Raw genomic sequence first — 13996 nt, forward strand, 5'->3', positions numbered from 1 at the left:
AGGACTGCAAACACACACGTTTTAATGATGGCCCAAGCCCCACCTGTCTGGTGAATATACCACCGTGTCCCTGAACAGAGGAGACGCTGCCTGCTTTTGGGAGAACTCTATGCTGTGCCCTCTGCTCCAGTGCGCAGAAGTTGAGTGTGTCTCACATGGGCCGAAAGCTGCTCTCTAGGGTGGGCCACCCAGACTTGAATCTTCCTTCTTCCTTATCTCCTTTCCCCCACAGGACCCTTTTGGAGAGAAGCGGGGCCACTTTGACTACCAGTCCCTCTTGATGCGCCTGGGACTGATTCGTCAGAAAGTGTTGGAGAGGCTCCATAATGAGAACGCCGAAATGGACTCTGATAGCAGCTCGTCTGGGACAGAGACAGATCTGCACGGGAGCCTGAGGGTTTAGACCCTGCTCCCCTCTCCCTTCCCCCCACTCGAGAGTCCCAGCAAAGTCCCTTCCCCCCACCCCAGGGATGGAGAGGCACTGTGTATCTCCTTCCAAGTGTGACGTCATCCTGCAAGATGGCAAGAACCAAGCAAGCTCGGATTCCGGGGTATGGGAGTGGGGAGGCTGGTCCCAATCTGACCTCCTTGGCTCTCGAGCGTCCGGGACAATGTTCATCCCATATCAGGGGCCAAGGTACCTATGCAGGAGCACCTAGGGCAAGGGCCTCTGGCAGAAACAAAACAACCAACACACCTCTCCACGGGGGCTGCTCCTTAGGGCTGGGTGGGCCACAGAACCTGCGATTCCAAGAGGGAGTGTGCCCAAAGGACTTATGGGGATACCTGGAAGGGAGCTTGGGGGGGGGGGCTGTTGTGACCCTTAAGCAGTCTGGGTGGTTGTCTGTCTGTCCGTCTTCAGTCTCGAAGCAGGTCTTCCCAGTGCCCTTTTCCTCCTTGCCTTTTTACCCCCATTATTTCCCATGGGCCAGCATAATTTTGTTTTTTCTAATTTATAGTCACTGTTCTAGACAGACCAAAGAGAAGGAACAGTGGTGGAGTCTAGGCTGCTGATGAGTAAGCTTTATCGAGCACCTGAGCACCTTTCGCCTCTGCCCCCTAGTCCCTCACCTCGTCTAGATGGAAGACAAGATAATTGTGACTGGGACTGAACCAAGGTCTTGGTAGAGCCTGCACAGGCACCGTAAGAAGCTGAAGATGCCGTTTGTTCCCACAATCACTGATCTGAAAAGTTCCCAACACAGGCAGCTGCCGTGTGTATGGGATCAGGGCCACTACGTAGAATAGTCTTACAGATTTTCCTAAATCCGAGTCACAATGAGAGTATTGCTCCCGAGGGTGGTGTGCAGGGGGGCGGCTGATGCTAGTCCCGTTGTTTTCTTTGGCTGTCCCATGTGTTTTCACCTCAGCCTGTAGTCTGCCTCCTCACGTCAAAACCCAGAGTTGTGGGGAGCTAGGGCAGCCAGTGGCACAGGGGGTTGAGCTGGGACTCTGAAGACTCCTCCCCTTCTCTCCCCTCCCAGCAGCTCTTTGTCACTGGCTCTGATGGGTGTTTGCCTGGCTGTGTTGCTTCTCTGTCTGTATTTAGCTGCAGTGATCCTTTAGCTGGTTGGCTCAGAACAATGTGCTTTAGGTGCCCTGTGATACTGGGCATCGAGGGAGTCCATCCTTCCCCTTTCTGACGTGTTCTCCCGTAGTATCTTCCAGATTCTTACCATCAGGGCTCCCAGAGGGGTATTGGCGATCACATGACGCAGGGCCTCAGTCAGTATCCAGCCACACATCAGGGAGAAAAGAACTTGTACCTGCTCTGCCCGCTGCTATGGAGGCCTCTGGCTTGTGGGTCTTGGGACTTCCTGGGGGAGTTGGGAAGGAAGGGGGTTGGGCACAGAGGAGAATGTCCTACTTGGGGCAGGAAGCAAACTGGACAGGAGGTAGGCTTAGGGGACGGAAGTTTAGCTTGGATACTTGAAGCAGCGCTGGGTCTGTTCACAAGGAGACTCGAAAAGGGACCCCGCTTCCAAATTCCCTCTTCCATTCCCAGAGCTAGTACAGGGCTTAGAAGAATGCCCTTGGTCTGTTGGTCCAGTGTTTTCTGTCATCCATTTAAAGTTCCCACTTTCAAGTGACAATCCTCTCCTTGGCCCTGCCATTGGGCAGAGCATGTCTGGCATACTAGCCTGACTTTTACGCCCTAATCTTGAGGAAATATATGCACAGGAGTCAAAGAGATGTCTTTATATCTGACTGTACATAAATGAAGTTTTTTTTTTTTTTTCTTTTTGGTGCAATAAAGTTTGTTTTGGCAGAAGGAGGAAGCGCCTATGGGTGTGGGAGGGTTTTCGTGAAAGGAAGAAGGGGACCACCTTGACAACCACACCTCTCATCCAGGCCTGAAACCGTCAGGGACAAGGATAGCGCTCAGTAGAAGCCAAAAACGTGTGTTGCATGATGTGGGTGGAGGCTGGACTGCTGGTGACGAGAGTTCCCCATTAATGGGGTTCCCTCCCCTTTTTCTTACTTTTGAGGCTGTAGCTTTGGCAGTCAAGGAGAGGAATGCCATCTTAAGCCTCAGTTTCTTCCAAAGAAACATCTGTTCTGAAACAGAAGCAAGCAAGTCCTATAGGAACAGGCAGAGACAGAGATGGGCCTAAAACACATAACCCCTTTGATGAGAGAGAGGTGTCTTCATAGGGATTTCCAAACCCTTGGGCCTTGGGTTTTTAGTTTTCCTTGTAACCAAAGCAGCCCTTCTTAGGAAATTTTTTTTTTTTTTCCGTCTTCCCGGGACTGCACCCAAGGCATAGGGAAGATCCCAGGGTAGGGGTCTGGTCAGCTACAGCTGCCGGCCCACAGCAACTTGGCATCCAAGCTTCGTCTGCCATGAGCTACCCCACAGCTCATGGCAACACCAGATTCTGAACCCAATGAGAGGCCAGGGATCAAACCCACATCCTTGTGGATACTAGCTGGGTTTGTTACTGCTGAGCCACAGAGGGAACTCCCCTTCCTAGGACTTTAGAATTGAGACCATGAAGACTGGACTTAACACTGGCTTCCTAGCTCGTCAACACCACTTCTCCATGCTACAGAAGGTTCTTCCTTTATGGTGCAGAGGTCTTCCTCTTGGCTGACCATGTGTGTAGGAAGAAATTACAGAAAACATCCCACCAACCTGGATCATGCAAAGCTCGACATGGGAAAGCATGGGCTCTGGGGCTAGTGGACCTAAGCTCTAGCTTTGGCTCTGCTGAAGATGGTGGCCCCTGGTCAAGACTCTTCACCTGCAAAATTAAGGACAGCTATTTAAGGTTGCTGTGAGGATGAAATAGGATGTATATATATAAAACTGGGCATTGGGTAGGTGGTCAATAAATGATTGCCTTTCCCACCACTACGGCAGAGGGACCCAGTGATCCCAATAGGACGTAAAGGTGGTACGGAATTTGAGGAACAACACTACACCCAGTATTGGCTGATGTCCCTCAAATTTCATTTTCTTTTCTCTAACCATTTAACATTGACCTGTGTTTCTTTCACACTCATAGCTGAGTCTGCTGTAAACTGGATCCTCTACAGAGGAAGCTGGAAAACACTGAAAGAGTGAATATTATTTACTGGTCCATTAGGGTCTGCTCATTTGAGATAAAGAATATCTTACAAGGAAGGGGTTTGAATTAAAAGGCTACAATTTATGTCTCAGGGCTACAGAGACAGGCTACCTAGCCGGGAGACAGACGGCCTTCATTCTGGGCCCGGCTCTACCATGAACTTGTAGGTGACCTGTGCAAGTCATTGTATCTGTGCTCACTGTTACCTGTGTTACTCAGGTTATCCTTAGCAGATAAACAAGGTTTTCTCCAATAAAGATGCAATGTGAAGGCACTTTAAAAACAAAATAAAGTAATGGGTGAAGAAATTGGGGCAAGAAAAAAACTTGGAATTTTTTTTTTCTTAAAACACAGTTGTCCAGGTTTTATTTACCACCAGCTCCTCCCTCTTCTCCGTGCCTGCTGCTGTGCCCCCTTCTGCATTCCCAGTCAGGGGAGGGCTTCTCTGGCCTCCTCAGCTGTAATCTCCTGGGAGTAGAGGTCCGTGAAGAGAGCCGGCAGCCAGTAGTGGGCCTCCCCTGGGGCCTGCAGATCCAGCCAAGCCAGTCCTTCCTTCAGCAGGTGTTCCTAGCCGAAAAAGGAAAAGTCAATTGAGAAAGGAGAGTTTCCACAAAGTGGAGCACGCAAACAATCCTTAAACCTATCTTGGCTTCAGCGGGATTTTCAAACTCAGCTACAAGAGCGCTTCACACATTTACACAGCCCAAGTGGAATGATCTGTTTAGCCTTGATCTTTGCCTGAGGTGTGAAAAATGCCACCGAGTTGCTTAACCTGTGCTGCTGGGGAAGAGGGCGCTGACAAGCGGGACGTCCTAGAAGGAAGGTATCATTACAGAAATATTTGCAATATGGCCTTAGGAAAATCACTACCTCCACTGCCTGAGGCCAACTGGAGACGACTACCTTTCAGTTCACTTACTGGATACTTGAAGATGAGGGAGAACCTTTTAGAGAAGTTAATGGAAGGACCATGTCAGTATTAGAACAGACTCATAGCTCCTAAAGCTGGAAGTATGCTCGACACGGTTTGGTTCTACCCAGTATCATTCAACAAATGTTTCCATTGTCCCCCCTTCGGAGATGAAGTTAAGTCTGTAGTTTGATTACCCCAGCAAGGAAGGCGGTATTGAAACCTTGGGCTGCCACGTTTCCATGCTCCTCCCTCTTCACATCATCCATCTGTCTGCACCATGAAACTACAAAACTATATATAATATGCAATATAATACTTTGTCATTAGTAGTAGTTAATAATTCCCTTCACTCTGTACTAACAGTACAAACCACACAAACCATCTGACCAGCGCTCAGGTCAGGAGAGAGAGGTGTGGTGTTGGTGACTCCCCAGTGGCAGTGGCAGGGGCAGCCTGGTTGTGCTCACGGGCCAGGGTGGGAAGCCTGCCTTTGTGAGTTCTGCCTCAGTGCCACCTTCATAGAAACGCTGGGGTTACTCCTAGTGTGGCGGCAGCAGCCTTCCAGGCAGGAAGCAGCAGAGAGACGGTGCCTGTGTGCCGTCTGTCCACCCGCCTCCTCCCCTCCAGGGCCCATCTTTTCGGGGCCATTCCAGAAGCCGCATACCAGCACTTGTCGCGCTCGCTCGGTCTCCCATTTAAGACTGGCTTTGATATCACTGACAGTCACGTAGCCGTTTTTCTGGACGAAAGAGGAATGGGGGTTAAGTCACTAAGTGTGCTGTCCCGCAGAACCCAGCGTCTACCCAGGGACAATTAACTTATCCCGACAGGAGGGGGAAGTGCCCTTGGGTGAAGCCTAAGAGAGCGCAGAGAAAGAATGTCTAGAGGTCCCAGCAGAGCCCAAGAGAGACGTGGTTTTCAGTGTGACAGAGGTAGGTCGAGGGGTTCACTCTTAAAGAAGTAGAGTCCCTGGTATTAAAATATTAATGTAGACTTAGAGAACTGGAGTATGACAAGGAGAGATTCAGAATGATTAACTGATAGGAAGGAACGGGGATCATCAGAAACTGCTCATGGTCTAAAATATTCCCACATTCAGCCCTTGTCCGCCTCCCCCTAACCAACCATTCCCCAATCAAGAAAAGCCCCCTCCGTTGCTGAGTTTTCTTCTGTATCACAGAACTGAGAAAACTGAACACGTCTTCCCTAAATTCATGATAAGGATGTGGGGAAGATGACATGTGCTTATTAGGGCATTGCCAAGGAACAGGGGGAAGGCAAACAAGATTAAACATTTGTTGTGAAGACTGCAGAAAGTAGTTTTAGGAAGACATCAAAGAATCTGTCCACCAAGGAAATTCGGCTAGTGGTCTCCATGTCTGCCCATTCCACATAGACTGTACGCTCCTTGCGAGCAGGAACTACATGGTGCCCATTTTTATATGCCCCACAGCCCGGCCCAGTGCGCTGCACTGTAGCTGCTCAATAAATGTCTGCTAAATAAGCACAAGTCTGAGTAGTGCCTCCATTAGACAGATTCAGCAAAAGACCTTGAATGATTGGGGGGGGGGAGATCAGAGCTTCTCTAAAATCCCCTCCCAGACTGTCCCTCACGTGTGTGTACACGCATGTGCACACACACACACACACACTCAGAAGGCATAACCGTACCTCTGCCAACTGCAGCACCACAGTGTGATCCATATTGAGCTCGGCTGGAACAGACTGAATGAGGTACGTGCCGCCCACAGGGATGATGCTGAAGCCGGTGCCAAGGGCCTTTAGTTTCTTGATGGCCCTGATCAGGTCGTCTCTGAGATGAGGAAGAGCCGCTTAAAGACCCGTGGCAGACCAGACCTAACAACAGTGCAGTTTCAGCTCTGCCCTGGGCAGGATACCCTGATGGAAGACCCAAGGCTGCATAACATTTCACTGCATCAGTAAAAAGCCAGGGTCAAGGTGCACCAAACGGTGCTTGGACATTCAAGGGAGATGGTACAGGCAGGAGTCAGGCTGTCCACTAAGCAAACCAGACAGGGGTAAAAAATATGCTTCCAGGAGCCCAGCAGGAAATGTGAATGAACAAGGTGAACTTAAGAGACAGCAGGGAGGAGTTCCCATTGTGGCTCAGCGGGTTAAGTACCTGAGTAGTATCCATGAGGACAAGGGTTCAATCCCTGGCTCCACTCAGTGGCTTAAGGATCTGGCATTGCCATGAGCTGCTAGGTTGCAGACGTGGCTCGGATCTGGTGATGCTGTGGCTGTGGCGTAGGCCGGCAGCTACGGCTCTGATTTGACCCCTAGCCTGGGAACCTCCATATGCCATGGGTACAGCCCTAAAGAGAAAAAAAAGAGAGAGACAACAGGGAGTAGTATGAACTATGGCAAAATATAGACTGCTTTCCTAATTGACAACTAACTGAAATTAGAGAAGAAAACCCAGAAAATAATGTGTAGATCAGCCCACATGCTGGCAGACTTTTTCACCTTTTCTCAAATTGGTAGTCATACATAAAGGCTGGTGAACCAGGTCAACTTAAACCCCATCTTCTAAGCCCAACTGCCTTTCCCAGCTTCTCAATGCCTGCTCTAGACTCCTTGACTTCAATAATGTGAAGAGTATAAATAGCCCTCAGAGTTCCCATCATGGCTCAGCAGTTAATGAACCTGACTAGTATCCATGAGGACATGGGTTTGATCCCTGGCCTCGATGAGTGGGTTAAGGATCCGGCGTTGCCGTGAGCTGTGGTGTAGGTCACAGACATGGCTGGGATCCTGTGTTGCCATGGCTGTGGTGTAGACTGGCAGCTACAGCTCTGATTCAACCCCTGGCCTGGGAACCTCCATATGCCATGGGTGCGGCCCTAAAAAGACAAAAAAAAAAAAAGAGAGTATACACAGCCCCAAGTACGCTTAAATATATATATATATATATATATATACACATATATATATATACACACACACACTCATGCGCATATATTTATGTATGAAAAAAATGCTTAGAAGGAAATCTACCAAAATGTTCAACAGTTGTAATCTCTCAGCTGAGAAATAATAGGCGGTTTTTGTTTTTTTATATCTCTGTATCTTCAGTTTCCTAAAATAGAAACATTTCTTCTGATCATAAAAAGGAATAAAAATCATTCCTAAGCTAGCCTAGACATACAAGTAGTAAGGAGAAAAGATTTCCACCTGATTTTTAAAGACCTTTCTATACTCCAAGGGGTTGGAAGGCAAGACCTACTGGCTGACATCCTGGGCGAATTTGCCCCTGCCTTTCAACACCTGTTGATGTAGTTCTTCCAGAGTTATCAGACCTACGGGAGAGGGAGGACAGAAAGCAGTTGAAGGATTACCTTTATGGTCATAAAATAGGCAGCATCATCTCCGAAAAATTATAAATGCTCTCTTGACACCAAGGTTGTGTCCATAGCCAATCACTTCTAACTAGTTTTAAGCTTTCTTTATTTTAACTTCAATACAGGCCATTCGATGTGTTTATTAAGATGACACTACTGGGAGTTCCCGTCGTGGCTCAGTGATTAATGAATCCAACTAGGAACCATGAAGTTGCGGGTTCAATCCCTGGCTTTGCTCAGTGGGTTGAGGATCTGGCGTTGCCGTGAACTGTGGTGTACGTCGCAGACACAGCTCAGATCTGGCGTTGCTGTGGCTGTGGCATAGGCCAGCAGCTACAGCTCCGATTAGACCCCTAGCCTGGGAACCTCCATATGCTGCAGGTGCGGCCCTTAAAAAAAAAAAAAAAAAAATACACCACCACCGGATGGATATTCTGAAGGTCATATTTTGGAGAGCACAGAGACTCAGGTGGCATCACCACACCTTGGAGAAGCAGGGCTGGCCTAGAGTTACTAATGAGAAAATCATAACCCAGACACATCTTCTATCAGGGCAAAAGGCCTATTTCCTACCTCCCTGTATGTTCTGTAACAACTAGGAGCTAAGCCTTCCTGGCCAGAGGTCTTTAGAGAATAGAGATAATCATTCAGGTGTACCCTTGGCCTTGGAGACCAGCCGTGGATTCAACTGCATGAAGCACCAAGATGCTTCTTAAGACCTAATAGGCCAAGATCCTATTGGCCTGTAAATTACAAGACAGGAAAGATCATCTTTCAGGGTCTTTTCCCTTTCAGAGAAGTCCAAAGCCCAATCCACAGGACCCAACCACCCTCACCTCCATTCCGGTGCTTCAGGGCCAGGCATACTTCGATAATCTGGACACCCAGCTCGTAATAGAAATCTCCCACGCCTAGCATCTCAGACCAAAATCCTTTTCCAGCTAAAAGACAGAAAAACAAAAGCCGGGTTATTCATTAGTTACATCTTTTCTTCCAAAGCCATTAAACACCCATCCTACGGAAAGTCTTCTCTGTCTAGCCTTAAGTCCTACCCCAGGATCCTCAGCACAATGTGACCCTTGGTAATTCCTACTAAAGAACAGGTTCAGACAGTTCTAAAGTTGGGCAAGCTAAAAGGCATTTCTATTTAGCTACTAACTCTGGCTCAGGATACTACAAAAATGGGTTTCCCTTCCCAAAGCAGGCAGTGAAATACAATGGGATATATGGTCTAGACAAGGTTAAGAAAGAATATATAGAAATGGCATCCAAAAATCCATTGCAAATATTTTATTGAGTAAAAAATACAAATTATAGAACAGTCATTACAGCATAATCCCATATATGTAAAAAAAAAATTAGTTTATAAATATGAGGAAGGTGGTGCTCCTGCTGTAGTGCAACAGGATCCACAGCATCTCTGCAGCGCCAGGACACAGGTCTGAGGCCCAGCCCGGGACAGTGGGTTAAGGATCCAGTGTTGCCACAGCTGCAATGTAGGTGACAACTGCAGCTTGGATCTGTTCCCTGCCCCAGGAACTCAAGAAAAAAAAAAAAAAAAAGGCGTTCCCGCCATGGCACAGCGGAAACAAAAACATGAGGAACCATGAGGTTGCAGGTTCAATCCCCGGCCTCGGTCAGTGGGTTGGGGATCCAGCGTTGCCATGAGCTGTAGTGTAGGTCACACACTCGGCTCAGATCTGCTGTGGCTGTGGCTGTGGCGCAGGCCGGCAGCTGTAGCTCGGATTAGACCCCTAGCCTGGGAACCTCCACTGCCCCAGGTGAGGCCCTAAAAAAGGACAAACGGCAAAAAAAAAAAAAAAAAAAAAAAAAAAAAGTTTTCTATGAAAATATACCTTAAACTGTTTTCTCGTCCATTTGTTTTTTCATTTTTGGCCACCCCATAGCACATGGAGCTCCTGGGCCAGGGATCAGATCTGAGTGGCAGTTTCCACCTAAGCCGAAGCTGCAGCAACGCTGGATCCTTAACTCACTGTGCCGGCCAGGGATCAAACCCTCCTCCCAGTGTTCCCAAGATGCTGCCAATCCCACTGCGCCACAGCGGGAGCTCCCCTTAAACTGTTAACAGTACTTTTTATTCTTTTTTCTTCTTTGTTGATTGAACGCCTGATCACACACTGCTTTTATTTATTAAAACTAAGTATTTTTTTAACAAAGGGAAAAAAATTGCCATAAACAATTTCACGGCAGATCATTCCAGGAAAGACCTCAGGTACACTGGCTACTCAGCGTGCACGCCAACCTGTCCATCTTTCCCAGCAAACTGGGCACTCAGCCATCCTGCAGGCACTCCCTGCAGACAATATCCTCTGGATCTCCCTGGAGACCCTTACAGAAGCTGCTCCAACACTAGTGCTAACAACTAGATGAGCTTTGTCCCTTAGGACCTCTAGAAGAACATTGGACCCCTACAGACAACTCCTTACAGGCCAGAGGATCCACCCCAATGGTGGCACACATGTCCTGGAACTGCACCCGGAACTCGGGATTCTTCCGGATCTCCTGCTTGTGCTTGCTAGCAAATTCTTCCAGGTTGGTCTTGAACATGTCCAACTGCTTTGACATCTACAGAGCAAGGGGAAAATTAGGGGCAATCCAACCAAGTGATAATCGGATGTCAACAGCAGGTAGGTCCCTGGGCCAGTGACAAGGCAAAGTCAGAAATACCCTGTCCCCTTCAGGACTACCATTATGCTGCTTCCTGTTTTCTTTTCTTTTCTTTTTTTTTTTTTTTTTTTTTTTTGGCCTTTTTAGGGCTGAACCCACGGCAGGTGGAAGTTGCCAGGTTAGGGGTCGAATCAGAGCTGTAGCCACCGGCCTACATGACAACCACAGGAATGCGAGATCTGAGCTGATGTGCCTAGGCTTGGAAGCGCGTTCAGCCTGGATACCTCTGCGGTGAGTCCTGGTTTTGAAATTATTTATTCTGGTAACAAATATTTGTAGATGATATTGAATGAGTCAGTTTTGTGGTATGTGTTTTACAGGATTCAGAGGTAATTTAATCCATACCCTCAAGAAATGTAGGCAATGCCATTTCCTTAACCCACTGAGCAAGGCCGGGGATTGAACCCAAGTCCTCATAGACACTAGTCAGATTTGTTTCCGCTGAGCCACAACGGGAACTCCTGTTCCTCCTGTTCTTTCTTTTTATCCCTGCCTCTCCTTCACAGTTCAGCTATCAGTAGCAGTTGAGATGCTGTATGTTTCCTCAACTCTAAAACACACATTTTTTTTTCATATGTTCCTGTTCTAAAGTCAGGATGCATTTACAACTAATATGCATATCTAATATGGCACTTTCTTTTTTTAAACAAATTTTCTTCTTTTATTTGTTCATGTTCCTCCAGTTTCCTTCAGATTTAAGAGACACAGAGCACTGTGTGAGTTTAAGGTGTACAGCATGACTATTTGATTTACAAAGATCATAAAGTGATTATCGTAGTAAGTTTGGCAAACATCCATCGTCTCATATGGATACAAAATTAAAGAAATAGAAAAAAAATTTTTCCTTATGATGAGAGCTCAGTATCTACTCTCTTAACACCTCCCACATAGAACATACAGCAGCCTTAATTATATTTATCTTGCTATGTTTCTTTTCTTATTCCCAGAAAAAATGGTATTAAATTGAAGGTGCACCTAGTAATCAATTTTGCCTTAAAAATGAGGGGATCAGAGTTCCCATCGTGGCTTAGTGGTTAATGAATCCGACTAGCAACCATGAGGTTGTGGGTTCGATCCCTGGCCTCACTCAGTGGGTTAAGGATCTGGCATTGCCTCAAGATTCAGCACAAGTCGAAGATGCAGCTTGGATCTGGCATTGCTGTGGCTGTGATGTAGGCTGGCGGCTATAGCTCCAATTTGACCCCTAGCCTGGGAACCTCCATATGCCACATGGGTAGCCCTAAAAAGACACACACAAAAAGAATCTCTGAGGGAGAGATATGGGTCTACCAGATTACATTCTTTCCCCCCCCCCCCCTGGTCTTTTTAGAGCCACACCCGCGGGATATGGAGGTTCCCAGGCTAGGGTAAAATCAGAGCTATAGCCGCTGGCCTATGCCACAGCCACAGCAATGCTGGATCTGAGCCATGTCTGCGACCTACACCACAGCTCACAGCAATGCCGGATCCTTAACCACTGCAAGGCCAGGGATTGGATTGAACCTGCATCCTCATGGATGCTAGTCAGCCTTGCTTCTGCTGAGCTACGATGGGGGGACCTCCCCAGATTAGATTCTAAAGCTAAATACTTTTGGTTTGGGGATACTGTGACTTCCTATTTGTATTACTCCTTTTCTTTCCCTAATTAATAAAGCCTATCTTCAACCCACCCAGAATAACCTCTCCTGGCCCAACATCTCCTCATTCACCACATATTAGAAATTTACACATTATTCTAATCACCATTTCCAATTGATTGCTGCATGTTATCTCCCCATGTGGGTGCTTTTGAAGAGCACAGCCTGTGTCTACCATATCTCCTCAGTTCATGGGCCATTTCCTGGCCTCAGTTCCTCCTTCCACTCTTCACCAGTCAAAATAACTGAGTAAACACAGAGCATATACAGAAAAGGGTAGTGTTATAGAAGTGTGCAGGAGCCACACTCTCATCACTGACGCATGCTTCTGCTATGCACCTAGATGTGTTGGTGGTGGTGGGTACCACTGGTTAGGCAATATTTTCCTGTTATCCTTAGGCATTTAAAGTAAAAATTCAGGAGTTCCTTCTGTGGCACAGTGGAACTGCTGTTGTCTCTATAGTGGCCTGGGCCTCTGCAAGGGCACAGGTTTGATCCCCTGCCTGGCACAGTGGGTTAAGGATCACCACACCGTGCCATGCCTGGCACAGTGGTTTAAGCTATGGCCACAGCTGCAGCGTGGGTCCCAGGTGAGTCTCAGATTTGATCCCTGGCCCAGGAACTTCCACATGACAAAGGGTGGCCAAAAAGGGGGCAGGGGAGGGAAAAACTCAAAAGACCTAACTCGACTCCCCACTCCCCAACTTACTACTCATGTAACCTTGGATATAGCACCTAACACTTCGGTGCCCTCAATTCTAAACTGAAAAAGAGAATTCCTTCCTGACAGAATTGTCAGGAGAAAGATAGGACATTTAAAGAAAACGGACAAGTGCCTGGGATGCTACGAGCAGGTAATCACTCAAAGATGTTGGCTCTCACTGTTATTAGCAAGATCTGAGCAGCCTAGAGACTGGGATTTACCTAATACCCTATTTTTATTTCTTTATTATTACCATCATTTATTTTTTGGCCGAACCCAGTGGTATTTGGAAGTTCCCAGGCCAGGGATCAAACCTGAACCACCCAAGCCACAGCAGTAATAACCGCTTAACCGCTAAACCACCAGGGAACTCCAAATACCCTATTTTTAGTTAGATCCAAACAATCCGGTTTATATCAAAAAGGGATGGAAATGCTATAAAACTGGGTTGTGATGATCATCGTATAACTATAAATGTAATAAAATTCATTGAGTTAAAAAATTTTTTTAAAAATTTTAAAGTGTTTTGCCCAGCCTGTGGGGTCTCCCTCGCTGTCTGGACCCTCCAACCCACTCACCTGGGCCAGTTGGTCCTCAGCCAAGACAGTCCCTCGCTCCTTATACTTGGCCTGTCAGACAAAGAAACAAGCATGAGTTCAGAAAGTGGGTGCTGAAGGCTCCCACTTGTACTGTCTCCGCAAAGGTATGAAAAGAGGAGCGTCTCGCAAATGGGTTTTCCTAGGGAGAGGGAGTCAGGAAGTAGAACAGACACGTCTGGAGCCAAATTGCGCGAAGTGAGGGAAAGGGCTGATGGATCTGGGGATGCTGACGTTCCAAACCACCGGAAGCTAGAGAAACTCAGTTCCCCAGGACCAGAGAAGCCCACGTCAGATGCTACTGGGAGGCGATTTGAGGGTATAGAGCTCTGCTTGGAGAGACTTCTGTCTCCCGCGGGTCAGCAGTGGCTGCGGGCCCGCCTCCTTCCACTCACCTCGGCAAGCTTCTTCTTGGCGATGGCGCCAGCGCCCACCCCGCGGCGGTGCATCCCCGCCGTGGCCCGCAGGCCACCCAGCTGCCGGGACCCCGGGTCTCCGCGTCCCGGGATCCGCCGCCGGCTCCCC

At 47.8% G+C, this 13996-nt stretch overlaps 2 protein-coding genes across 6 annotated transcripts in view; one reads left to right on the forward strand and one right to left on the reverse strand.

The window, feature by feature from the left end:
- UBE2Z (ubiquitin conjugating enzyme E2 Z) overlaps positions 1 to 2272 on the forward strand; it is a 19032-nt gene extending 16760 nt beyond the window's left edge. For both annotated transcript variants that reach the window (XM_021067113.2, XM_084984743.1), the window contains one exon: positions 233 to 2272. In XM_021067113.2, coding sequence (XP_020922772.1) covers positions 233 to 403 — 171 coding nt within the window. In that variant the 3' untranslated portion in view covers positions 404 to 2272. The remainder of the gene's footprint in view (positions 1 to 232) is intronic.
- The window catches only part of SNF8 (SNF8 subunit of ESCRT-II), a 16648-nt gene extending 2652 nt beyond the window's left edge, over positions 1 to 13996 (reverse strand). The window contains exons 1-8 of one of the 4 annotated variants that reach the window (XR_014821187.1): positions 13867 to 13996; positions 13454 to 13504; positions 10295 to 10433; positions 8684 to 8788; positions 7733 to 7805; positions 6157 to 6298; positions 5150 to 5224; positions 3137 to 4139 (exon numbers count right to left, since the gene is read on the reverse strand). Coding sequence is in view for 3 of the 4 variants with exons in the window: in XM_003358083.5 (XP_003358131.1) it covers positions 4002 to 4139; positions 5150 to 5224; positions 6157 to 6298; positions 7733 to 7805; positions 8684 to 8788; positions 10295 to 10433; positions 13454 to 13504; positions 13867 to 13920 (777 nt within the window). In the remaining variant the exon portion in view is untranslated. Of the gene's footprint in view, positions 1 to 2195; positions 4140 to 5149; positions 5225 to 6156; positions 6299 to 7680; positions 7806 to 8683; positions 8789 to 10294; positions 10434 to 13453; positions 13505 to 13866 lie in introns of those variants that run through there. The other 3 variants (XM_003358083.5, XM_084984764.1, XM_084984765.1) reach the window with 3 other exon arrangements.

This window comes from Sus scrofa, chromosome 12 (genome assembly GCF_054392235.1).
Source record: "Sus scrofa isolate SSC_HxYL_T2T_F1_AM1 chromosome 12, Sscrofa_HxYL_maternal_Yorkshire_Landrace_v2.0, whole genome shotgun sequence".
Lineage (NCBI taxonomy): Eukaryota > Metazoa > Chordata > Mammalia > Artiodactyla > Suidae > Sus > Sus scrofa.